The sequence below is a fragment of the Pelodiscus sinensis genome, chromosome 3 (assembly GCF_049634645.1).
Source record: "Pelodiscus sinensis isolate JC-2024 chromosome 3, ASM4963464v1, whole genome shotgun sequence".
In the NCBI taxonomy this organism is placed as follows: domain Eukaryota; kingdom Metazoa; phylum Chordata; order Testudines; family Trionychidae; genus Pelodiscus; species Pelodiscus sinensis.
Genome location: NC_134713.1, coordinates 158,892,030 through 158,913,358, shown reverse-complemented (window position 1 = coordinate 158,913,358; position 21,329 = coordinate 158,892,030). Strand labels below are relative to the sequence as shown.

Below are 21,329 nucleotides of genomic sequence, written 5' to 3'. Positions count from 1 at the left end.
GATGCTGTTAGCAAGTTATGGCAATTCACTCTGAAACTCGCCCACTGGCCACAGCAGCAGATTTCAGTGCAGCCCACTGGGATGTCAGACTGGTTCTCAAGTGAGAATTCAGCTGACTTATTAGGGATGCTTCTTGCTCAGCAGCAACCAGTAATTCTCCCCTCACAAAGGAGGACACAGTGTGAAAACAGCCCAAGCTACATGTCTCAGCTGGTTTTGTAGATGGGTTAGTTAGTGAGTGTGACACAAAATAAACAAAAGTAAAATAAAAATAAAACCCACCCAAGGTTTATTCAGCTCTAATTCCAATTTGGGATGTTTTCCAGGAATCTAAGAATATGACATGAAAAGGTCCATTCTTCCAGGGTGCTTGCAGTATAGTATACGCCTGCATCTCCCTTCACAGTTACTGTGTTACAGCTTCCTGTGCATGGTGTGCAAGTGGGAGGTTGGCCTCGTGGTTAGGACACTTGCCTGGGTCTCAGAGACCTGCATTCAATTCTCTGTTCTGCCACAGATTTCCCACATCTCTTTGGTCAAGGCAATGAGGGCATGTCTACACTTGCTACATTGTACATTGACGTTCTGGTGTTCGATGTAGCAGATTCAATTTAGACCCGTAAATCGAACGCCGAGAGTAGCGCCAGCTGGTGCCTGTCCTCCTCACAGTCATGAGGAGTAAGGGAAGTTGACTGGAGTGTTTGCTCCTGTCAACTTCCTTCTGTGTGGATGCCACCAAGATCATCTTAAGCTAAGCCTGCTTCAGCTACGTATTCTACATAGCTGGAGTTGTTACCTTACGCCAACCATCCAGGTCTAGTGTAGTCTGGCCTTAGCCTCTTTGTGCATGAGTTCCCCATCTGTAAAGTGGGGAATCAGCTCTCCCCAGAGGGAGTCAGGAAAATGAAGCATGAAAGATTGTGAGGCGGTCACACAATATGTTAATAAAAGACTTGTCAGTACCATGGATGGGATACAGATTTTGTACTATTCTGGTCGGTGTTTTAAAAAAGCTGCATGGAGGAGGCAGGGAGACTTGAACAGCAAAGCAGAGGCTTTTTGTGCATTAGCTTGGCAAGAGCAGGTGAGTGAGAATGTATCAATGACAGCAAAGTGGGAACTCATAATGGACTTTAGAGAGGACACTGATGCATCCCTTGGGAATAAGAGCAAACCCTTTCCACTTGGAACTGTATAAAAACTGTGTCAAAAACAGAGGAGATTGTAATAACAGTTAGCAATTTTGAGCAAAGCCAGTGTGGCACTTGCCTAGTGGCTAACATGAAGTGGGAAGTATCAGAAAGCTTTGACGAGGGGGACTGGAAAGTTGGCTGCATTTTTCACGCTTCCTGTCCTAGGGAAGATACTGGAAACATTTGGAACAAAGTGTAAGAAGAGAAAAAGATCAATGGAAGCAGCAAAGAAAAGTTCATCTTGGCAGCAGGTGAAATGAGGCATTACTGCTGCAATTTTTGGCTGATATATTTTACTGAGGACTAAGGGCCCAGATTTTCAAAATGGCTCATCTCCTACCCAGGCATGAAGGGTTGAATCCAGTTCTCATCTAAGTTAATGGCAAAACTTTCATTGACTGGATTGGCTCTGGATCAAGCCTCTTATTAAGGGAGCAGGTTTTCCAGGAGAACCAGCACACTGGGAGCATATAAAGTGCCAAGATTGTTTAACAACTGAGCCATAAATGCCACAAGAGTAAGTTATTGGATGCTGAGCCATGCACCGAACAGAAGAACAACAAAGAAGCTGAAACAGTTGCAATTTGCTAATCGACATTGCTTTAGGGGGATTAGTGCAAAATGTGGCAAGGCACACAATTACTTCCAAGCAGACGTCACAATCCACCAGCACAAGAAACGCTCAAGGTACAGACAGATATTTTAAAATAGAGCTTTGACGAGTGTATGTAACTAGGATGAGTGGTTAGCTGACAGTTGAAATAGGGATATAGAGATGTTTGGATCCATTCTTCAGCAGTAATTCCATTGAAATTTCTTCTGGCACTTTTAACTAGTAGTGTCCTCCTTCCCCTCCTCATCTTTGCACTTCACCGTAGTTTTACATTGCCTCCCAAAGTCCTCAGTCCAGATAAATTCAGGGTGTGCTGAGCAGCAGCTTCTCCAATCTGGATTTTATGGGCAAAACTGGGTATCTCCTGCCATCTCCCCATGGGCAGCTGTAGCTACATTGTTAGGATAATAAACCAGAAGCCAACAAGAAAATAACTCCAGAGGCAAACACTATGCAAGCAACCACCAGCAATGCAAAAGAAAGGAATGCAGACCTATGCAAATACATCTGAAGGGCTCTGTGGAAGAGTAGTGAAAAGGGTAATTTCTTGACTCTCCCAGAACATTTTAGACTATCCCCAAAACAGGAAGCCCTTTCCTTATGGTTACTTCTTTCCTTTCTATTTCCCACTCATCTTCCGCTGCTGTTCATTGTGCTACCGGTTCAAGGGCTTGAGCCAAAGTCCATTGGAGTTCGTGTAAAGAAGCATATCAACTGAGGGCCAAATTCTGCTCTTAGCTACAAGGATGTTAATCTAGAGTAGCATCATTGCCTTTAATAGAGTTACTCTGGATTTGCACACTGTAAGTGGCCCTGAGATTGTAAACTCCATGGGGCAGGAGGCCTTGTCTATTCTATGTTATTAAGTCATTTACACTTAATGGAGCAAAGAATAATAAATCACTTCTATTAATTGCTACCTTGGAATAAGTCTCGAGAGCAGCCATTCTTCCTCAAGAACTGGAGAAGAAATGTTTTGGTAGTTTGATACTAGCCTGGAATTGGAGGGAATGTCTACACTGTGGCGCTATTTCCAAATAGCTATTCCGCATCTTTTAAACAAACCCATTATTTCAAAATATAACGGGTGCACTATTCCGATGTCCCTGTAAACCTCATTCTCTGAGTATTAAGGGACATTTCAGAAATGTGGTTTATTTTGAAATTTGGCACAGCGTAGAGAGGGCCAAATTAAGAAATAAGCTATTTTAAAATTAACTCAAAATAAGCTATGCAATTTGCATAGCTCAAATTGCATAGCTTATTTTAAGCAAAGGGTGCAGTTTAGACACACCCTGAGAGGCCTCACCTGGTGCAGGCTCTGTGTAAGCTCAGGCAAGTTACTTACTATTCAAACTGAGAGTGAGCCAGTTCCCCAAGAAAGAATAGCAAGAGGGCTGTTCCCTAGCTCATAAGACAAAGATTGGGAGGTGTTCAGATATTATAACAAGGGCCATTAAAGTACCAGAGAGAGGGTATGCTGTAGAAAGAATAAAAAAAGAGCTAGATAGATCTGTGGAGGTTAGGTCCATCAATGGCTGTTAGCCAGGATAGGGAGGCATGGTGTCCCTGGCCTCTGTTTGTCAGAAGCAGGGAATGGACAACAAGGGAGGGATCACTTGGTGATTATTTGATCTGTTCATTCCCTCTGGTCTGACTCTGGTCCGACCCAATAGAGCCATTCTTCTGTGGATATGTACTGCCAAATGACCACAGGCTACACAAGAAACAAAATAAGACTCTTCTCTTCCCTCATCTCCCAATAGACATTTACCTGGTTGTTTCCCTTGCTTGGTTCAAAGTCCAAAAGCATCGAAAGCATCAAATAGAGAGAATAACTATAGTATTATTATTAGTCAAAGTCTACTGATAAGACATCAGCGCTTCAGAGAGGTCTTAGATCCTGTGCATGTGTTGGTTGTGGGAGTTCACTTCATAGGTTACGCTCCTGCTTAGTAAGCAGAGAGTTCAGTGAGATGTAACCTACTAAAACACAGACATTTTGTACATCAACTCTTTACTTTTGTTCTGCTCCAGATATAGGTTCTCCTGTGTAATCTTTTTGGCTGTACCCTATTTTTCTTTATGACAGGCAGCCTAAGCTAGAGGATAAGCTATCCTTGTAAAACACTTATCCCAGCATCTACTAGACTACAGGTTTTATTTAAAGGAGATATGCAAATTCGGCACTAATTTGAATATCTTCTTCCAATCACATTTTCGAAAGTGAAAGTAGTCTGGATGTGGGAGTTTTTTTTGGGGAAAAAACCCTTTTTTGAAACAGCCGCTCTTCCTAAAAAAAAGGAGGTTTACACGGCTTTTCGAAAAAGGGGTTCCCCCCCCAAAAAAATGCTTTCAGACTTTTACTTTTGAAAGACCCACTTTTGAAAATGCAATCAGATAATTAGTGCCAAATTTGCATATCTCCTTTCAAAAAAAACCCCATAGTCTAGACTTGCCCTTATTAGGAAAGTTTTGCCAGAATGGCTATTCTGGCCAAACTTCTGAGCACGGACTAGTCCATCACGTGGCTTTCCCAGTCCAGAGACTGATGCATTCTGAAGTCTCAGTCTGGTTTAGTTTGTTCGAATAGACAAAGACGCCGCTTGTGTGAAACCATCACAGGGTAGAAATGATGTTTCCATGTAATTGAGCCATTATTTCAAACACATGGAAACACTGAGTAGGATCTTACGACTCCACACCCTTGTGACCTTCCCCCCCCCCCCCCCCCAAAAAAATTCTAAGCCTGGAATGGCCCTGCACACACCAGAGGACAGCCCTATAGACTGGCTGAATGACAGGTAGTGGGCAACAGCTGTAGTCTTTGTCACTGTAAATTTCTCATATTTCCCAGAAATTGCTTGGGGCCAGTATCTCAAATTAGACTCAGAATTCCTGAATCATTCTTTTGTGCATGTGTCCCCCACGGTATTAGGGCCACTTTCTTACAGGTGGCTTCAAGCCAGTCATTGATTCTGTACATGGATGAATGCCCCCAGAAGCTGCTGGCACAGTGAAAAGTGGTCACAGGGATTGTGAATGTTATTATTGCCAGCTTAGTTATTTTCATCACCAGTCTAACTGTACGGCACCTAGAACGTGGCCATGGTCTCTGGTTTTGAATGTAGCCAGCAGCTGACACTTCCATCTTAAAATATGAGGAAATACATTATGTCTAGGCATGGTGAAGAATGTGGATTAAAAAAAAAAAGGCAGATTGTTCCTTAAAGAAGGTGGCATTTTATTTAGGAAGAAGGTGGGAAAGCTAACACTTTGGGTAAGCCCTGTATGTACAATGAACAAAATAAATCACCAGTAATTAAATCAATATGCTATGTGGTGCAGGCAGTGTGTGGCTGGGCCCAACTGCACACCCCCACTCTGGTCACCCCCAGGGCTACAGCACAGTAGGAGCAGTTCACCAGTGATCAGCAAGGCTGAATGTGTGGCAGCTGTGCACACAATGCGCGGCCTCTGCCCCATTCCCATTTAGCAGCCTTTCCCCAGGTAACCTCCAGCCTGGAGCTCTCTCTGTGTTCCAGGCCAAGGAGCGACGCAGTCTCACTTTGCCCCTACCTGCTCCCTCTCAAGGGCCCTCTCCCACAGGGAGGCAGATTATACAAGAGAAATGCCAGAGGAGGCTTCATTCCCAAGTGGCTTCAGGCACCATCTGGAGGCTGGGATGGTGTGACTAGAGAAAACCCTGTGACTGGAGCCGACTGGTGCGGAGATGCACGTAAATCGGAAGGAGACTTCTCTCAGAAGAGAATCCATTGATAGAGATTCTCTAAGCTGTAGTCAGAAAGAGAGGAGGGGAAAGGACAAACCATGGGCCAGAGCAGACAAACAACCGCATACAAAGGAATCCAGTGCATCAGGGAAGGGCAGACAAATAAGCAGTGGCAAATTTTTAAAGTGCTTCTACACAAATGCTAGGAGTCTGTCTAATAAGATGGGTGAACTAGAGTACCTCGTATTAAATGAGGAGATTGACATAATAGGCATCACTGAAACCTGGTGGAATGAGGAAAATCTGTGGGACACAATCATACCGGGATATAAAATATATTGGAAGGATAGAGCAGGCCGGGTGGGTGGCGGAGTGGCACTGTATGTGAAAGATAATGTAGAATCAAATGAAATAAAAATAATAAATGAATCAACTTGCTCAATAGAATCACTATGGATAGTAATTTCATGCTCCAATAATGAGAAATTAGCAGTAGGGATATATTACCGACCACCTGACCAGGACAGCGATACTGACATTGAAATGCTGAGGGAGATTAGAGAGGCTACCAAAATAAAGAACTCTATAATAATGGGAGATTTTAATTATCCCCATATTGACTGGATACACGTCACCTCAGGAAGAGAAGCAGAGATAAAATTTCTCAATGGCTTAAATGACTGCTTCTTGGAGCAGCTGGTACAGGAACCCACAAGGGGAGAGGCAATTCTCGATTTAGTCCTGAGTGGAGCACAGGATCAGGTCCAGGAGATAACCATTACAGGACCGCTTGGGAATAGTGACCATAATATAACAACATTTAACATTCCTGTGGTGGGAAGAACACCTCAGCAGTCCAGCATTCTGGCATTTAATTTCAAAATGGGGAATTACACAAAAATGAGGAGGTTAGTTAAACAGAAATTAAAAGGCACAGTGACTAGAGCCAAATCCCTGAAAGCTGCATGGAAACTTTTTAAAGACACCATAATAGAGACCCAACTTAAATGTATACCCCAAATTAAAAAACATAGCAAGAGACCTAAAAAAGAGTCACTGTGGCTTAACCACCATGTAAAAGAAGCAGTGAGAGACAAAAAGGCATCTTTTAAGAAGTGGAAGTCCAATCCTAGTGAGATAAATAGAAAGGAACATAAACACTGTTAAATTAAGTGTATAAATGTAATAAGAAAAGCAAAAAAAGATTTTGAGGAACAGCTAGCCAAAAACTCAAAAAGAAATAACAAAATGTTTCTTAAGTACATTAGAAGCAGGAAGCCTGTTAAAAAACCTGTGGGTCCCCTAGATAATCGAGATATAAAAGGAGCAATCAAGGACAATAAAGCCATTGTAGATAAACTAAATGATTTCTTTGCTTCAGTTTTCATGGCTGAGAACGTTAGGGAGATTCCCAAATCTGCATCATCCTTTGTGGGTGATGAATTTGAGGAATGGTCCCGGATTGAAGTGTCATTAGAGGAGGTTTTGGAACAAATAGAAAAACTTAATGTTAACAAATCTCTGGGACCGGATGGCATTCATCCAAGGGTTCTAAAAGAACTCAAATGGGAAATTGCTGAACTATTATCTGTGGTTTGTAACCTATCCTTTAAATCGGCTTCCGTACCTAATGACTGGAAGGTAGCCAACGTGACACCAATATTTTAAAAGGGCTCTAGGGGTGATCCTGGCAATTACAGACCGGTAAGTCTAACTTCAATACCGGGCAAATTAGTCGAAACAATAGTAAAGAATAAAATTGTGAGCCACGTGGAAGAACATAATTAGATGGACAAAAGTCAACATAGTTTCTGTAAAGGCAAATCATGTCTTACTAATCTATTAGAGTTCTTAAAATCATGAGTGGTGTGGGGAGGTTGAATAAAGAAAAGTTATTTATTAGTTCCCATAATAGAAGAACTAGAGGACACCAAATGAAATTAATGGGCAGCAGGTTTAAAACTAATAAAAGAAAGTTCTTGTTCACACAGCGTGTAGTCAAACTGTGGAACTCCTTGCCAGAGGAGGCTGTGAAGGCTAGGACTATAAGGGTACGTCTACACTACAGCGCTAGTTCGAACTAACTTAGTTCGAATTAGTTAATTCGAACTAAGCTAGTTCGAACTAACGCGTCTAGAACTAAAAACTAGTTCGAACTAGCGTTTTGCTAGTTCGAACTAGCAAGTCCACATTGAGTGGACTCTGAACAGGGCTTAAGGATGGCCGGAAGCAGTGCCGGCAGGGCATAAAAGGAGGACTTAGAGCATGGAGATGCTGTCTCAGGCTAGCCGAGGGCTGCGCTTAAAGGGTCCCGACCCCCACCCCGGACACACAGTTCTAAGGGGTGCCCCGCTTGCAAAGAAGTTCTGGCTTGGAGTGCCCTGAGTGCCCACACTGGGCACATCACACCACTCGGCCATCAGCCCAGCTGCACTTGCCGCAGGCTGCCATCTGGGGAGAGGGAGTAATTGGGGGGCTGCAGGAGAACTTCCACCCCCAGAAGCCCGCAGAGCCAGCCCAGTCCTCCCTATCGGGGGCTCGTACCCCATTCCTCCCTCACCTCCTTCCACTTACCCTTCCTTAGCCCCCCTTCTTATTGATGTACAAAATAAAGATAACGTTTCTTCCAACATTGACTCTGTCTTTATTGAAAAAAAACTGGGGGAGACTGGGAAAAGGAGGTGGGAGAGGGGAAGAGAAAGGCTGGGAGAGGGGAGGGCAACTAACATGATCAGGGGTTGGGAACAGGTCCCAGATGAAGAGAGGCTACAGAGACTGGGACTGTTCAGCTTAGAAAAGAGGAGACGGAGGGGGGACAGGATAGAGGTCTCTAAAAGCAGGGGTTGGGTGGAGAGGGTGCATTCAGAAAAGTTCTTCCTGAGTTCCCATAAAGAAGGACTAGAGGACACCAAAGGAAAGGAATGGGTAGCAGGCTTGAAACTAGTAAGAGAAAGTTGTTGTTGTTGTTGACAAAGCAAATAGTTAACCTGGGGAACTCCTTGCTGCAGGAGGCTGTGAAGGCTAGAACTAGAACAGAGTTTAAAGGGAAGTGAGATAAAGTGATGGAGGTTGGGTCCATGGAGTGGTATTAGCCAGAGGGTAGGAGTGGTGTCCCTGCCCAAAGTTTGTGGAAGGCTGGAGAGGGATGGCACTAGACAAATGGCTTGGTCATTGTCTTCGGTCCATCCCCTCCAGGGTCCCTAGGGTTGGCCGCTGTTGGCAGACAGGCTACTGGGCTAGATGGACCTTTGGTCTGACCCAGTATGGCCATTGTAAGCTCAGGGCTCAGTGTCGGGGGTCTCAGTGGACCCCCTTGATTTTCATGCACACCTGGTCCTGGGTGGCCAGGTTGGCAGCTCTCCTGCCCTAGACAGCCACTTTCCTGTGCCTAGTGCGGAGATCGTGGACGAGGTCCACGATGTCCGCACTAGCCCAGGAAGGTGCCCGCCTCTTGCGGTCCAGGGCAAGCTCCAGGGAGCCGCCAGCCTGGTCCCGGCAAGAGGGGGAGGGCTGGGGGGCATCGGGTGGGTGGCTCTGTGCCGTGCCAGGTGCAGGGTCTGCTAGCTGGGTGCTGGCAGGCTTGCACCTGGCACGGGCACCGTAGCCAGCCCGTGCCCCTTTAAGGGGTCCGGGGCCGGGAGGGGGGCATAGAGTTTCCCTGGTGTTGGCCAGAGTGGCCACCAGGGAAACCTGGGGAGGGCTAGCCTCCCACTAGTTCGAACTAAAGGGCTACACAGCCCTTAGTTCGAACTAGCTAGTTCGAACTAGGCGTTAGTCCTCGTAAAATGAGGTTTACCTAGTTCGAACTAAGCGCTCCGCTAGTTCGATTCAAATTCGAACTAGAGGAGCGCTAGTGTAGCACCTATTAAAGTTAGTTCGAACTAACGTCCGTTAGTTCGAACTAACTTTGTAGTGTAGACATACCCTAACAGAGTTTAAAGAGAAGCTAGATAATTTCATGGAGGTTAGGTCCATAAAAGGTTATTAGCTAGGGGACAGAAATGGTGTCCCTGGCCTCTGTTTGTCAGAGGCTGGAAAAGGATGGCAGGAGATAAATCGCTTGATTATTGTCTTCGGTCCACCCTCTCTGGGGCACCTGGTGCTGGCCACTGTCGGCAGACAAGCTACTGTGCTAGATGGACCTTAGGTCTGACCCAGTACGGCCATTCTTATGTTCTTATGTTCTAACCTGAGTCACCCTTTTTAAATTATCCTTTTCACCTGAAACCTTCGAATCATCACAGCACTAGTATTGATAACCCCATATATCTGTCACTGCCACTCTGACCCCCCGCGCCGCCTGGCAGACCCATTTGCTGAGTCCTATCTCCAGCATCCTATCTCATGCTGCTTGGCACTTTCTGTTGTGAAAAGTGGAACAATGTGCTACTCAACCTCACAGTTAGATTGCTCTTTCGGGGCAAGGATTGTCTTTAAGTGCATTTGCAAAATGCTTAGGGCAGGAGGGCCCTGATTCTGAATGTGGCCTCAAGGACTGGCTATGATACAAGTGGTATCGACTAACAGAGAGGTTACACGCTTCAGTGGATAGAAGACTAGCCTGAGGTCAGGAGACAGGCGCCTCTTCGAGTAGTGTCCCCGTGGGTGCTCCACTCTGTGCGTAGATGGGTGGAGCACCCATCGGGACACACATCTCGAAGAACCACCATTACTGGACAGGGTGAGTAACTCTTTCTTCTTCTCCTAGCTCTGACAGGTCACTTTTCTGTGCTGCAGTTTCCTTTCTCACCTGTTGTCTGGCCTCCCTAGTGAGATGATACACTCTTCTCGGCAAGGATGGATTTGAGTGAGGAGTTTATGCAGTGCCTAGAACAGGGAGACTCTGATCTCTGTTGCAGCATCCTGCACTCCTGTAGTATACTGATTTTTACACACACACACACACACACACACACACACACACACACACACACACACACACACACACAACATGCCAGAATGAAAATTGTCTGTGCAATCTTGATTTAGCCCCTTTGGTTAGAGCTGTATAAATAGCTTAACATTCATTTTGCTGCCTGAACCAAAAAAAAATTTTTGAGTTAACCTGAAATAATTTTTTGGATGGGGAATGGTTCTTGAAAGAATGACACCCCCACCAAGCAAATTAATATATAGTTTAGCAAAATGCTTTGTTGAATCCAAAATGATTTTGTGGGAGAGACACCATTTCTTTTCAGTTAAATTTAGGTAAACTGAAACATGTATTGAAAATGAAGAAAAAATGTTTAAGAACATAAGAATGGCCATAAGAATGGTCAGACCAAAGGTCCATCTAGCCCAGTATCCTGTCTTCCAACAGTGGCCAATACCAGATGCCCCCGAGGGAGGGAAAACAACAGGTAATCCTCATGTGATTCCTCTCCTGTCATCCATTTACAGACAGAGGCTAGGGACACCATTCCTACCCATCCTGGTTAATAGCCATTGATAAACCTAATCTCCATGAGCCTTTCTAGATCTTTTTTGAACTCTGTTAAAGTCCAAGCCTGCACATCTTCTGGCAAGGAGTTCTACAGGTTGACTGTGTGCTGAGTGAAGAAGAACTCCTTTTGTTTGTTTTGAACCTGCTGCCTATTAATTTTATTTGGTGACCCCTAGTTCTTATATTATGGGAATAAGTAATAGAAATGTAGCCGTAACTTTTCCTTATTCACTTTCTCTACACCACTCATGATTTTATAGCTCTCGATCATATCCCCCTTAGTCTCCTTCTTTCTAATCTGAAAAGTCCAAGTCTTTTTAATTTCTCTTCATATAGGACCCATTCCAAACCCCTGATCATTTTTGTTGCCCTTTTCTGAACCTTTTCCAATGCCAATAGATCTCTTTTGAGATGAGGTGACTATATCTATATGCAGTATTCAAGATGTGGGCATAGCATGGTTTTATACAGAGGCAATAAAATATTCTCTGTCTTATTCTCTATCCCTTTTTTAATGAATCCTAACATTCTATTTGCTTTTTTAACTGCCACTGAACACTGAGTGGATGTTTTCAGAGAATTATCCACAACTCCAAGATCTCTCTCTTGAATAGTTACAGCTAAATTAGTTCCCATCATATTGTATGTATAATTGGGATTTTTCCCCCAATGTGCATTACTTAACATTATCAACATTAAATTTAATTTGCCGTTTTGTTGCCCAGTCACTTAATTTGGTGAAATCTTTTTGAAGCTCTTCACAATTTGCTTTGGTCTTAACTATCTTGAGCAGTTTGGTATCATCTGCAAATTTTGTCACCTCACTGTTTACCCCTTTCTCTATATCATTTATAAATAAGTTGAATAGGATTGGTCCCAGGACAGTCCCTTAGGGGAGTCCACTCCTTACCTCTCTCCACTCTGAAAACTTACCATTTATTCCTACCTTTTGTTTTCTATCTTTTAATCAGTTATCAGTCCATGAAAGGACCTTCCCTCCTATCCCATGACAACTTACTTTACTTAAGAGCCTTTGGTGAGGGACTTTGTCAAAGGCTGTCTGGAAATCTAAATTACTATTTTCACTGGATTCCCCTTGTCCACATGTTTGTTGACCCCCTCAAAGAACTCTAGCAGATTAGTGAGGCATGATTTCCCTTTACAGAAACCATGTTGACTTTCCTCCAACATTTTTTCATTTAAAAATTGTTAGAAATGAAATATCCTAATTTTTTAAATATTATTTTATTTAGTTTTTCAACCACAACTATTCACTAAATTCAGCATGAATTGGTTAAAAAAATTGGTTAATCTGAAACTGCTTTTTTGGTGAACAAAATATATTTGTCCAATTTTTTTGGTCCAGCTGTAATTATGAGGCCATTTGTAATGCCATGATTACATATTATTTTTTCCACAGGATCCTTGCCTAATTTAGTGTTCTCACCCCCAGCTGTAGTAATAATGTTTCAAATTGCACATGCAGAAGTTTTGAAGGTTCAAATAATGGCACATACGTTTCTGTGGGCACACAACCAGAGGCTGGGTCTGAAAACGTGGCCCTTAATCCTCACAGCTATTCTTAAAGTGCAGCTACTACACAATCAAAAAAAGTGACAATGAAAATGACATCTTGATTCTCCCAATCTATTCCCCCAAGGACTCCCATATCAAATTGGCTTACTTTAAAAGTCAAAACAAGTCGTCTCTAATTGTCACCACTGCCTGGTGTCTGAAAATCAAGCTGTTTTCTTTCTGCTTTGCACATTAGCACCAGATATAAAGATTCCAGACTCTGAATCTAATTGGCAATTCTCTTGATGATGCACATGGTAAAATAGAAACCAGCTTGCTCCTCAACTGCTATATTGGATCTGGAACACTGACAGCAGTAAAAATTATCTGTCACTTAAATAATCAGATACTATATGACTCAGAAGATGCAGAAAGAGGAGAGATGAATAGGACCAAGGTGCTATTTTTCTTTGCTGTCAGATTTCTAAGGTCAGGGGGAGCTAAGGAAAGTGATTAAGACACTTGCTGCATGAAGGTGCACTTGTACTGGGTGACTGACGGATGTGTTCAACTGCACAATAGTCCTGCCTTGGGAAGAGGTAAAGTCCCATTGCCTGAGACTTTTTAAAAGTAGGCTGGACAAACCACTAGAAAATGGGCATTAGGGCAATCCTGCGATTGGCATGGGGACAGGAGTGGATAACAGGCTAGTTTCATTTCTATGGTCTGTGATTCTAGCAGCCAAAGTGTTGTCAGTTTCAGAGACCCTTACAACATCTGCAGGACAAGCAGAAGTAAGTTTGAAGGCAGTGGTGCAAGTGGGTCGGGCCAGGATGGTACGCCAAACCAGCAAGTTATTTTTAGCCAGTATGAGGTACTGAAAGGCTCCCTGCTGACCAGCCCCAACCCCTCCACTGGCTGCCGCATCTCTGAGTACCAGGCTGGGGCTGGGAGTGCTATGGCAGCCTAAGCAGCTGCTGGCATTCTGCTCCTTTCTCCACAGCCCTTCCCAGTTGGGAAAGGAGCAGAACAGCCACCTCCTACCCCCAGCAGTGGGCAACCTAGATGAGTGAGTGGGCTGCATTAAGTAGCCCTCCTTCATCTCAGTGGGCCGCAAGAGTATCATTACCAAGGGAGTCTCCTGGGATGGGGTAGTTTTGCAAACTACTCTCACGTTTGTGGGGGGTGCTGACGGAACCATATTAGTGCTTTGATTGGAGGCAGAGGGAACTCACGGGTCTTGCAGTCACAGTTCTGTGTAATCTGCACACACCTCACCTCATGTGCCCTTGCTTTATGCATGTGTCCCTTTAAATAATATGGGTAGGAAAAAAACTACCCTGATGGAAACCAGTGTAACCTGGTAACCCTGTGCCTGGGCAATGGTAAACAAAATGACTCATGGGCCATACATAGAACCCCAATGCGCTGCATGAGACCCACAGGCTGCAGGTTGCCCTCCACTGCTGTCCACCGAGAAGGGGCAGGGCTGGGAGGGGCAGGGAGAAAGGAGCAGAACTGCAAGCAGCTCCTCTAGCTGCCATACTACCCCTGACCCTCTGCCTCCCAGGGAACGTGGGATGGGGAGAAGAGGGAAAGAACATGGGGCCCCAGGCTGGGGGCGGGGTGGCATCATGTAGGCACTCACGTGGAGAGGACATGTGCCCTCCCTTAATTGGTGTGCCTTCCCCATCCCACCCAGTAAGAACTTTTGTTTACTTGCACCACTGCTTGAAGGGAGTCCGAGTGCAGTTTGAGTGCTGGCCAATGGCGAAACATGCATGTTTCACCCCCTCATCCTCTAGTGGAGATGCAACACCAGTCCCCACTCCAGCTGCCTAGGAGCCTTGGTCCCAAAGCTTCCCAGCATTTTCCTTGAGTTAGCGCTGCTGGGCGCAGCCCTCCATGCTGGGGTAACTAACAGTCATGAGACAAACTAAAGGATCTGTCTTTTTCTACTAAGGAAATCAGCATTGCTACTGAACGCCATTAGGAGGGAACTCACGGTTGGTCGTTTCCACTGTATGTGGCTCAGCTTGTCTTCGGAAAGCAGACTGAAACCAATGGAACTGACATGTGCTGGGAAGGTCTCATCTTCAAACAGCAGGCGTCGTCTCAGGCAGTAGTCTCTCAGTTGGGTAAAGTCCTGATTCTTAAATTTCTGGGGGTTCTGAAGGCTTCCAGCCCTCCCCTTGGTTTGCCTGCCTGGCTGTAGCTTCTGATATGGGTCACCAGGGGCAGGCATCATGTCTCTGACCTGTGGAGGAGAAAAAGTGTCAGCTACTGTTAATGGCCTCATCTGAACACTTCCCACCAAGCACACTGAGACAGTGAAAGTGCCCAGAGTAGAGCACCTGCTCACACCCCTGAAAGAGGTAGTAATCACAAAATCCTTCCTACCTGGAAACACCTGGGGAATAGGAAGTGGTAAAATCCCACCTGGCTTTATCTGAAACAAGCAGAGCCATTGCTTCAGATTCAATTCTAAGTCTTACTGGCCGAGCAAACCATCCAAGAATCCCTGAACTACTACAGTGTTCTATAGGGAATCTAAAAGAGCAAGAGGTCTGGGATGCAGAAGCTCTGGGCAATAAGGAAGGGAAGGGAATATCACTGTTGGGAGGAATTTACATGAGAAGCTATGGTAACCCAAGACATTTGTAGTGGGCCCCAAAAACACTTTCCACTCTTGGTGACTTTCGGGCATGGTGTATTTTTGTGGGAGCTTATTTTTATCTTCTGAGCTCCTTGGACTCTAAATGCTTGGTTGCTCAGTCTACATTTAGATGCATGTGGTATTGTATAACTGAGAGCACTAATGGAGACCAACACGTCTTCCTGCACCATTGTCCTGCCTCAGGGTCTGGTGCAAAGTCCATTGATGCCAATAGGAAGACTCTCAGGGATGTCTGTGTCTTTGGCTCCATATCTCATATGATTCAGAGGAGGGAAAAACAGCTCTAGATCCCAATCTGCATTTCATGCACCTTTCCAAAGTCTTAGGGATTTAGATCCATTGAATCAATTGGAGAGTTGAATTAGGGCTTTAGCTGTAAAGTTAAGGGTCATATCAAGATTTGGAAAGCCACTGCTCTGCTCAGTGTTTAGGTCTCTCTCAATTGGAAATATCTTCCCTCCTACACAAAGAGCAGCTAGGAAAGGCTCTTCCTGACACAGCTGGGTGAGATTCCTCTACTTCTTGGCTGACAGACAGGGCACTGAGCACTGCTGCTGGTGAAGAATTCAAGTAGAAGTAACCAGTGTTGTTCCCACTGTGTCACGTGGCAGGCTGCTAACCTGTGTGCCAGGACTGGAGCTGAGGTGCTATTTTTAGTATCCTGGCCCCAGCCCAAGAGAAGCTGCACTGCAGCCTGGCTTCAATCCTGGCACATAGGCAGCCACCTGCCATGCAGCCCTCCCCACCCCCACCCCCAAAGCAGATGGGGCTGGGACCATGGTACTAAAAATAGCACCGCAGCCCCAGCTCCAGTCCCGGCACATGGGGTGTGGCTGGAAAAAAAACCCTTCCTCCATAAAAGCTTTCAAGGGCACTGTTATCCCAAAGCTCACATTTCTGCATCAGATTTCAACCTCAATGATGTAATTCTGATTTTATCTAAACCATTTCCCCAGTATGGACCATTCCTTTGAGCACTATCCTTCATTACAAACACCCATTTCCCTCAGATTCCATGTCTCTTCAGGACCATATTTTGTTTTTAAGCCCACTGCTCACTATGAGTAGAGGATTCATAGATTTTGAGATAAAAAGGGATCATCATGATTATTCAGCCTGACGTCCTGCATAACAAGGGACAGAAAGCCTCGCCCAAGTAAGTCCTGTGCAACCAATGGTCTTCTGTTTGAGCGATACAAAATATTCAGTGTGGACTAAAAGTCTCCAGGTGACAGAGAAGCCACCATCTCACTTGGTAGATGGTTCCAATGGCTAATTACTCTCACCATTAAAAGTCTGCATCTCACTTCTAATTCAAATTTTTCTGGTTTCAGCTTCCAAGCACTGGAGCTGGGTATGCCTTTTGTGCTGACTGAAAGACACCTCCATTATCAAACAATCATTTTTATTGATTTGATTCATGCCCCCCCAACACTGTCCAAGGAGAGCGGAAGCTGTGATATTCAGATGAGAGCCTGGCTTCTGTTTTCCTATGAACATTTTACATGGGGGTATTAAAAACTTAATCTACATTCAATAAAACACTTAATAGAGCTTTCCCAAGTTTGTACAGAGTATTATTGCCCTTCTGGGTGGTTAAAGTCCCTTTCGGCCATGTGCCATGGCACTCGGGACCTTTAACAATCGCTTGGAAAGACAAGGAGAGTCTTGTCTTGTTTAATTTAAAAAAGCAATTTCACATAAACAAAATCAGATGAAACTCAGATATAGCCCTCAGCTGACATAGAAAGAGATGATTCCTTTTGGACTTGCATTTTTCGATACAGGGGAAATAAATCTCACGTAATATACTATAACACGACAGGGAATGGGTTCTCTTTAACAAATACTCATTTGAAACAGTACCTGGGCCTTGTGCATGCAAAGATCTATTTCCTGCAACAGTGTTCCAGCCAAACTGATTACTAATTCCACAACTCAAATTAAAGCTAACAGAGCTTGAAGGCTGGGGCTGACGCACGCTCTCTCCCTCTTCTGATGGAGAACGAGAGTTTTTAGCATGCCTGTTTGTGCTTAATTACATTGTTTAACACACTGGGAATAATTTAGCAACTGGCATGAAGAAGATAAGACAGTTAAACTACCTTCCTCCTGCAGAATAACTTCATCAGCTTTGCAGGAATCATGTTTGGATATGCATATGCCCAGGCATACAAGATATTGCTCTGGCTGGCTAAAATTTACCCCTGAAAGGCCCAGGATCCATTTGGCTTCCACTTAAACTGGCAGGACTCAATCTTACACCCATTGAAGTCAATGGTGCAGCTCCTCTTCACTTCAACGAGCAGGATAAGACACTACGACCCTGACTTTCTACTGGCTGACACGGTGCATAGTTATGTACGCCTGTGCAGAGTGGGCATAAAATGATGCCATTCTTATCTTGCAGCATCTTACAATCACTTTACACTAATGTGAAAGAGAATTTGTTAGGCCCCAAATGTATCCTAATTATTCTTGTATGTTTGATATTCAAAGACAGCTGCTACCTAATGGAAACTGAGGCAAACTTCCACAGGACTAACCTAATGTTGGAGTCTCAACTCTGAGGAAGTTTAGGAATGCTGTGAGATTCTATTTGGGCACAAAAACATAGCAAATAGGTGGTACGTGCAGGGCGATGGTGAATTAGGCTTTTGGGGTTTAAGTGAGACTTGAGTGTTGTGTTGTGCTGGGCCCCTCCACAAGGAGGAATTTCACTCTGTGAGCATTAAGAAGGTTGCTTCAAACCAACCTTGGTTGGAGGAGGCAACGCATGGTACTTTGAAGTTATTGACCATAACAAATTGGCTCCTCCTTCATCAAAGGGAAAGAAAAAAGCTATCAAGATCGGTAAGTCAGATAGTATTTTTTCACACACACCCTGCCTAAGTGATCACATAATTAAAAACAGTCTCATAATGCATATGCACAAGGATGCGGAGTTAAAGTTGCAACAGCAAACTTCATTCTGGCATTTCCTATCTTCTGAGTGTTTGGTTTGCAACCTTAGGATGTGTCTAAACTACAGGGTTTTGTCGACAAAAGTGGACTTTTGTCGACAAAACTATACCTGCGTCCACACTGCCTTTGAGTTATGTCGACATAACGTCGACAAAACTCAGCAGTTTTGCATCTACACTGTCCTTTGCGTCCACACAGTTATGTTGACAAAGCAGCTTGCTTTGTCAACAGAACTGGATGTAGTCTAGACGTTCTTTGTCGACAGAAGCTGTGTCAACAGTATCTGTCGACAAAACTTCTGTCGACAAAACCCTGTAGTCTAGACACACCCTAACTGTTGTTCTATTATTGTTTTTGGTGCAATATTATATACATCAATACTCAATGGCTCTTTCTGCCATTTTCCACTGAGTCTGAAGTAATAATGAGCAAGCAGGCAAGAAGAAACATTTTGTTCCTACTTCATATTTGAAATATTCAGCCTCTTTTATTGCCCTCAGACAGTTTTCCCAATCCAGCTTTTAAAAATACTTCTATCAAACGGTGGCCTATTTGGTGCTCTGTCTTTTAGGGGAAAACAATTGAACTTAGCCTTACAGATTGTGAGAATTCTGAGAAATCAACAATCCATTATGCAATAGCAGGCAAAGTCCTTTTTTGTTAGACTCTGATCTACTCTAAGGATCTCATAGTCCTTTAGAAAAATGAATTAGCTTCACGGTGCACCTCTAAGGTACAAAAGCATTACCTGATTAACCCCATCCGCATTGAACAGATGTACAACATTGCCTCCCAGGTGCTCTGTATGAACGCCAATAATACCATTGGCCATCAGACAAAATCTTCATTGCGATTGTCATTCTAGTGGGGGGTCACCTTTCCAGCGACACATGACATGGCCTTCTGTCTCTTAACTGTCTGTGAGCAATTCCCATACACTATTCTTCAAGTCAAGTTTCCTTCATTTTATATATACAACATAGGACATGGCTAATTGCAACACTTAACTACAGCATACACTAGCTGTGTGAAGATGTCATGATTTAGGATCTGCACTGCCAATTACTTCTGATAATTTACCATTCCACAGAGTGATTCTTTAGAGGAAAGCAACCCCATCTTGCTTCTTTGAAAACACCACTTTGTCGCTCTCATGTTGGAATCAGGTAAGCAAATTCTCCAGGTAACATTATGCCTGAAGCACTAAATTAGAGTCCCAGCCTTTCTCCCCCAAGCCAAATCCCTTCTGAAGCATCTGTGATGATTTTCCAGAACCAGTATTTCTCCTATTTAATCTTTAAATAAGTAGAAAAGCAAAGGGAAATGTTACCTGCAATGGCTCCCTTGAAAAGGTGACAGACATAGGATTTTCAAGTTTGTTCCTGTGCTGCTTTATATAAGAATGGTACCACCTCCTTGAGTAAACACTGCCAGGTTTAATATCAGGTCAGGATCAAATAGCATACACAGTGCAGGTGCAGCAGGGCCATAGTACACATCTCTTCAATTTGACCTCCATAGTGATCCTGTTTGCTCTCCTATACTAGATGATGGTTGATCTCCAGTGGTTTTTGTTACCACAGGGAATGGTTTCTGTACTGCTGCCAGCTTTCATTTAGTCTGTTTTCCTCTTGGCTCCTCCAGGAAATGCAGAGGTTATAATTACAGGAACAGGGCATAAGAGACGGACTCACCACAAAGCATACAATCTATTATAACGTATCATTCTTCTACCTGTATTATGATAAGATGGCATTTCAGGTCAATATTTATTGATGCTTAAAATCTAAATCCTTTGCGTAATTATAGGTCTACTTCCTCATTGCCTCACTCACTCAGGTAGTTCCATTTACTTTCTATAGTACTACTAGAGCACAAAAGGATTATTCATGTGAGAAAAGATGAAGTACCAATCCTAGAAAACCTAACACTGCCTGAAGCCATTGTTAAAAATGCACTCAGCAAATTGTAATCAGTTGTTGGGAGCCCAACTTGAGACATCTAAAAATCAGGCCTATTTTAGACAAGATGTGTTTAGCACTTTCTGAAAATCAGGCTCCTTTAAGGCATCTTAAAATAGCCATCCCAAAACTGAGCCAGCCAAATCACATATCACTTTAAAATTGCAGGCCAAGATATTCAAATCTTAACTTCAGGCTATAGTGTATATAGCCGTACATAACTATTGATATGTAGCCCAAAGTTAAGATTAAAATAACAGGCCAAAATTTTCAAAAGTGATATCTGATTTGGCTTCATTTATCAAGCCCTAAAAACAAGTAACTCCATATTCTGGTGAAAAAAAATCCAGACAGCTCTCTAGGGGAGGAGCTGACTGGCTTCTGCAGCTGAATCCCCAGCTGTCAAGTAGAAAAATCATTCTACCTTTCAAACGATTGCATCATTCCATAAAAGTTGCATAGAGGCTGGAGGGAACAAGTAAATACACAGACACTTAAGAAAGACAGCTTTTAGCGACATGGCCATGTTTGACAGTCATGTCACTAAAAGTTGGGCAGCGTAGCCTCTGTTCGTTGGTTCTTCTGCGGACAAAATACTTTCACACTCAATGAGCGGTGTTTGCTTTGCCGGCAGGTGAGTATTCCTGCCAACAATATGCTGTTCACACTAATTGCAGCAGCAAAACTTTTGTCTTTCTGTGTGTCATAGAGGGGTGGGGGGTGGGGGGAGTTAAGCTATTCTAAAGGACAAACATTTTCTTGTTTAATTGCCAGTGTAGACATAGCCTTAGTACACAAGGTTACAAGCTTAATCACCATGGCAAGTGCTTCTTAGTAGTGATAAGTGATGTTCATGAGTCGCTCAGGATGTTCTTCAGTATTGTGGTTCGAGATGGAAACAATCACCCCACAGTTCAGATCCTTATCCCAAACTTATCCAAACTACCTGAAGTTCTTGGGCATAAAAGTGCTTTGGGACAGGCTTCCTCTTCATTCGGAGTGGGCAAGAATCCCAGAAGCACAGAGCAAGGAGAAAATAAAGAACAAGGGGTATAGGTGCTGGAACTAGTGGTGCTGCCGCACCCCCTTTCTTGAAGTGGTTTCCATCATATACAAGATTTACAGCTGGGCTCTCAGCTCCCTATCCCACTATCTAAATTGTTACGGCATGCCTGACAGAGGGGGAAAAATACATTAAGCAAATATTTCAGCCTCTTCATCAACATTCAG

General features: G+C 43.9%; 1 protein-coding gene across 1 annotated transcript in view; it reads right to left on the bottom strand.

The window, feature by feature from the left end:
• CAPN13 (calpain 13) overlaps positions 1 to 21,329 on the bottom strand; it is a 95,014-nt gene that overhangs the window by 56,017 nt on the left and 17,668 nt on the right. Inside the window, exon 2 of the mRNA XM_075925332.1 lies at positions 14,503 to 14,754. Coding sequence (XP_075781447.1) covers positions 14,503 to 14,745 — 243 coding nt within the window. The 5' untranslated portion in view covers positions 14,746 to 14,754. The remainder of the gene's footprint in view (positions 1 to 14,502; positions 14,755 to 21,329) is intronic.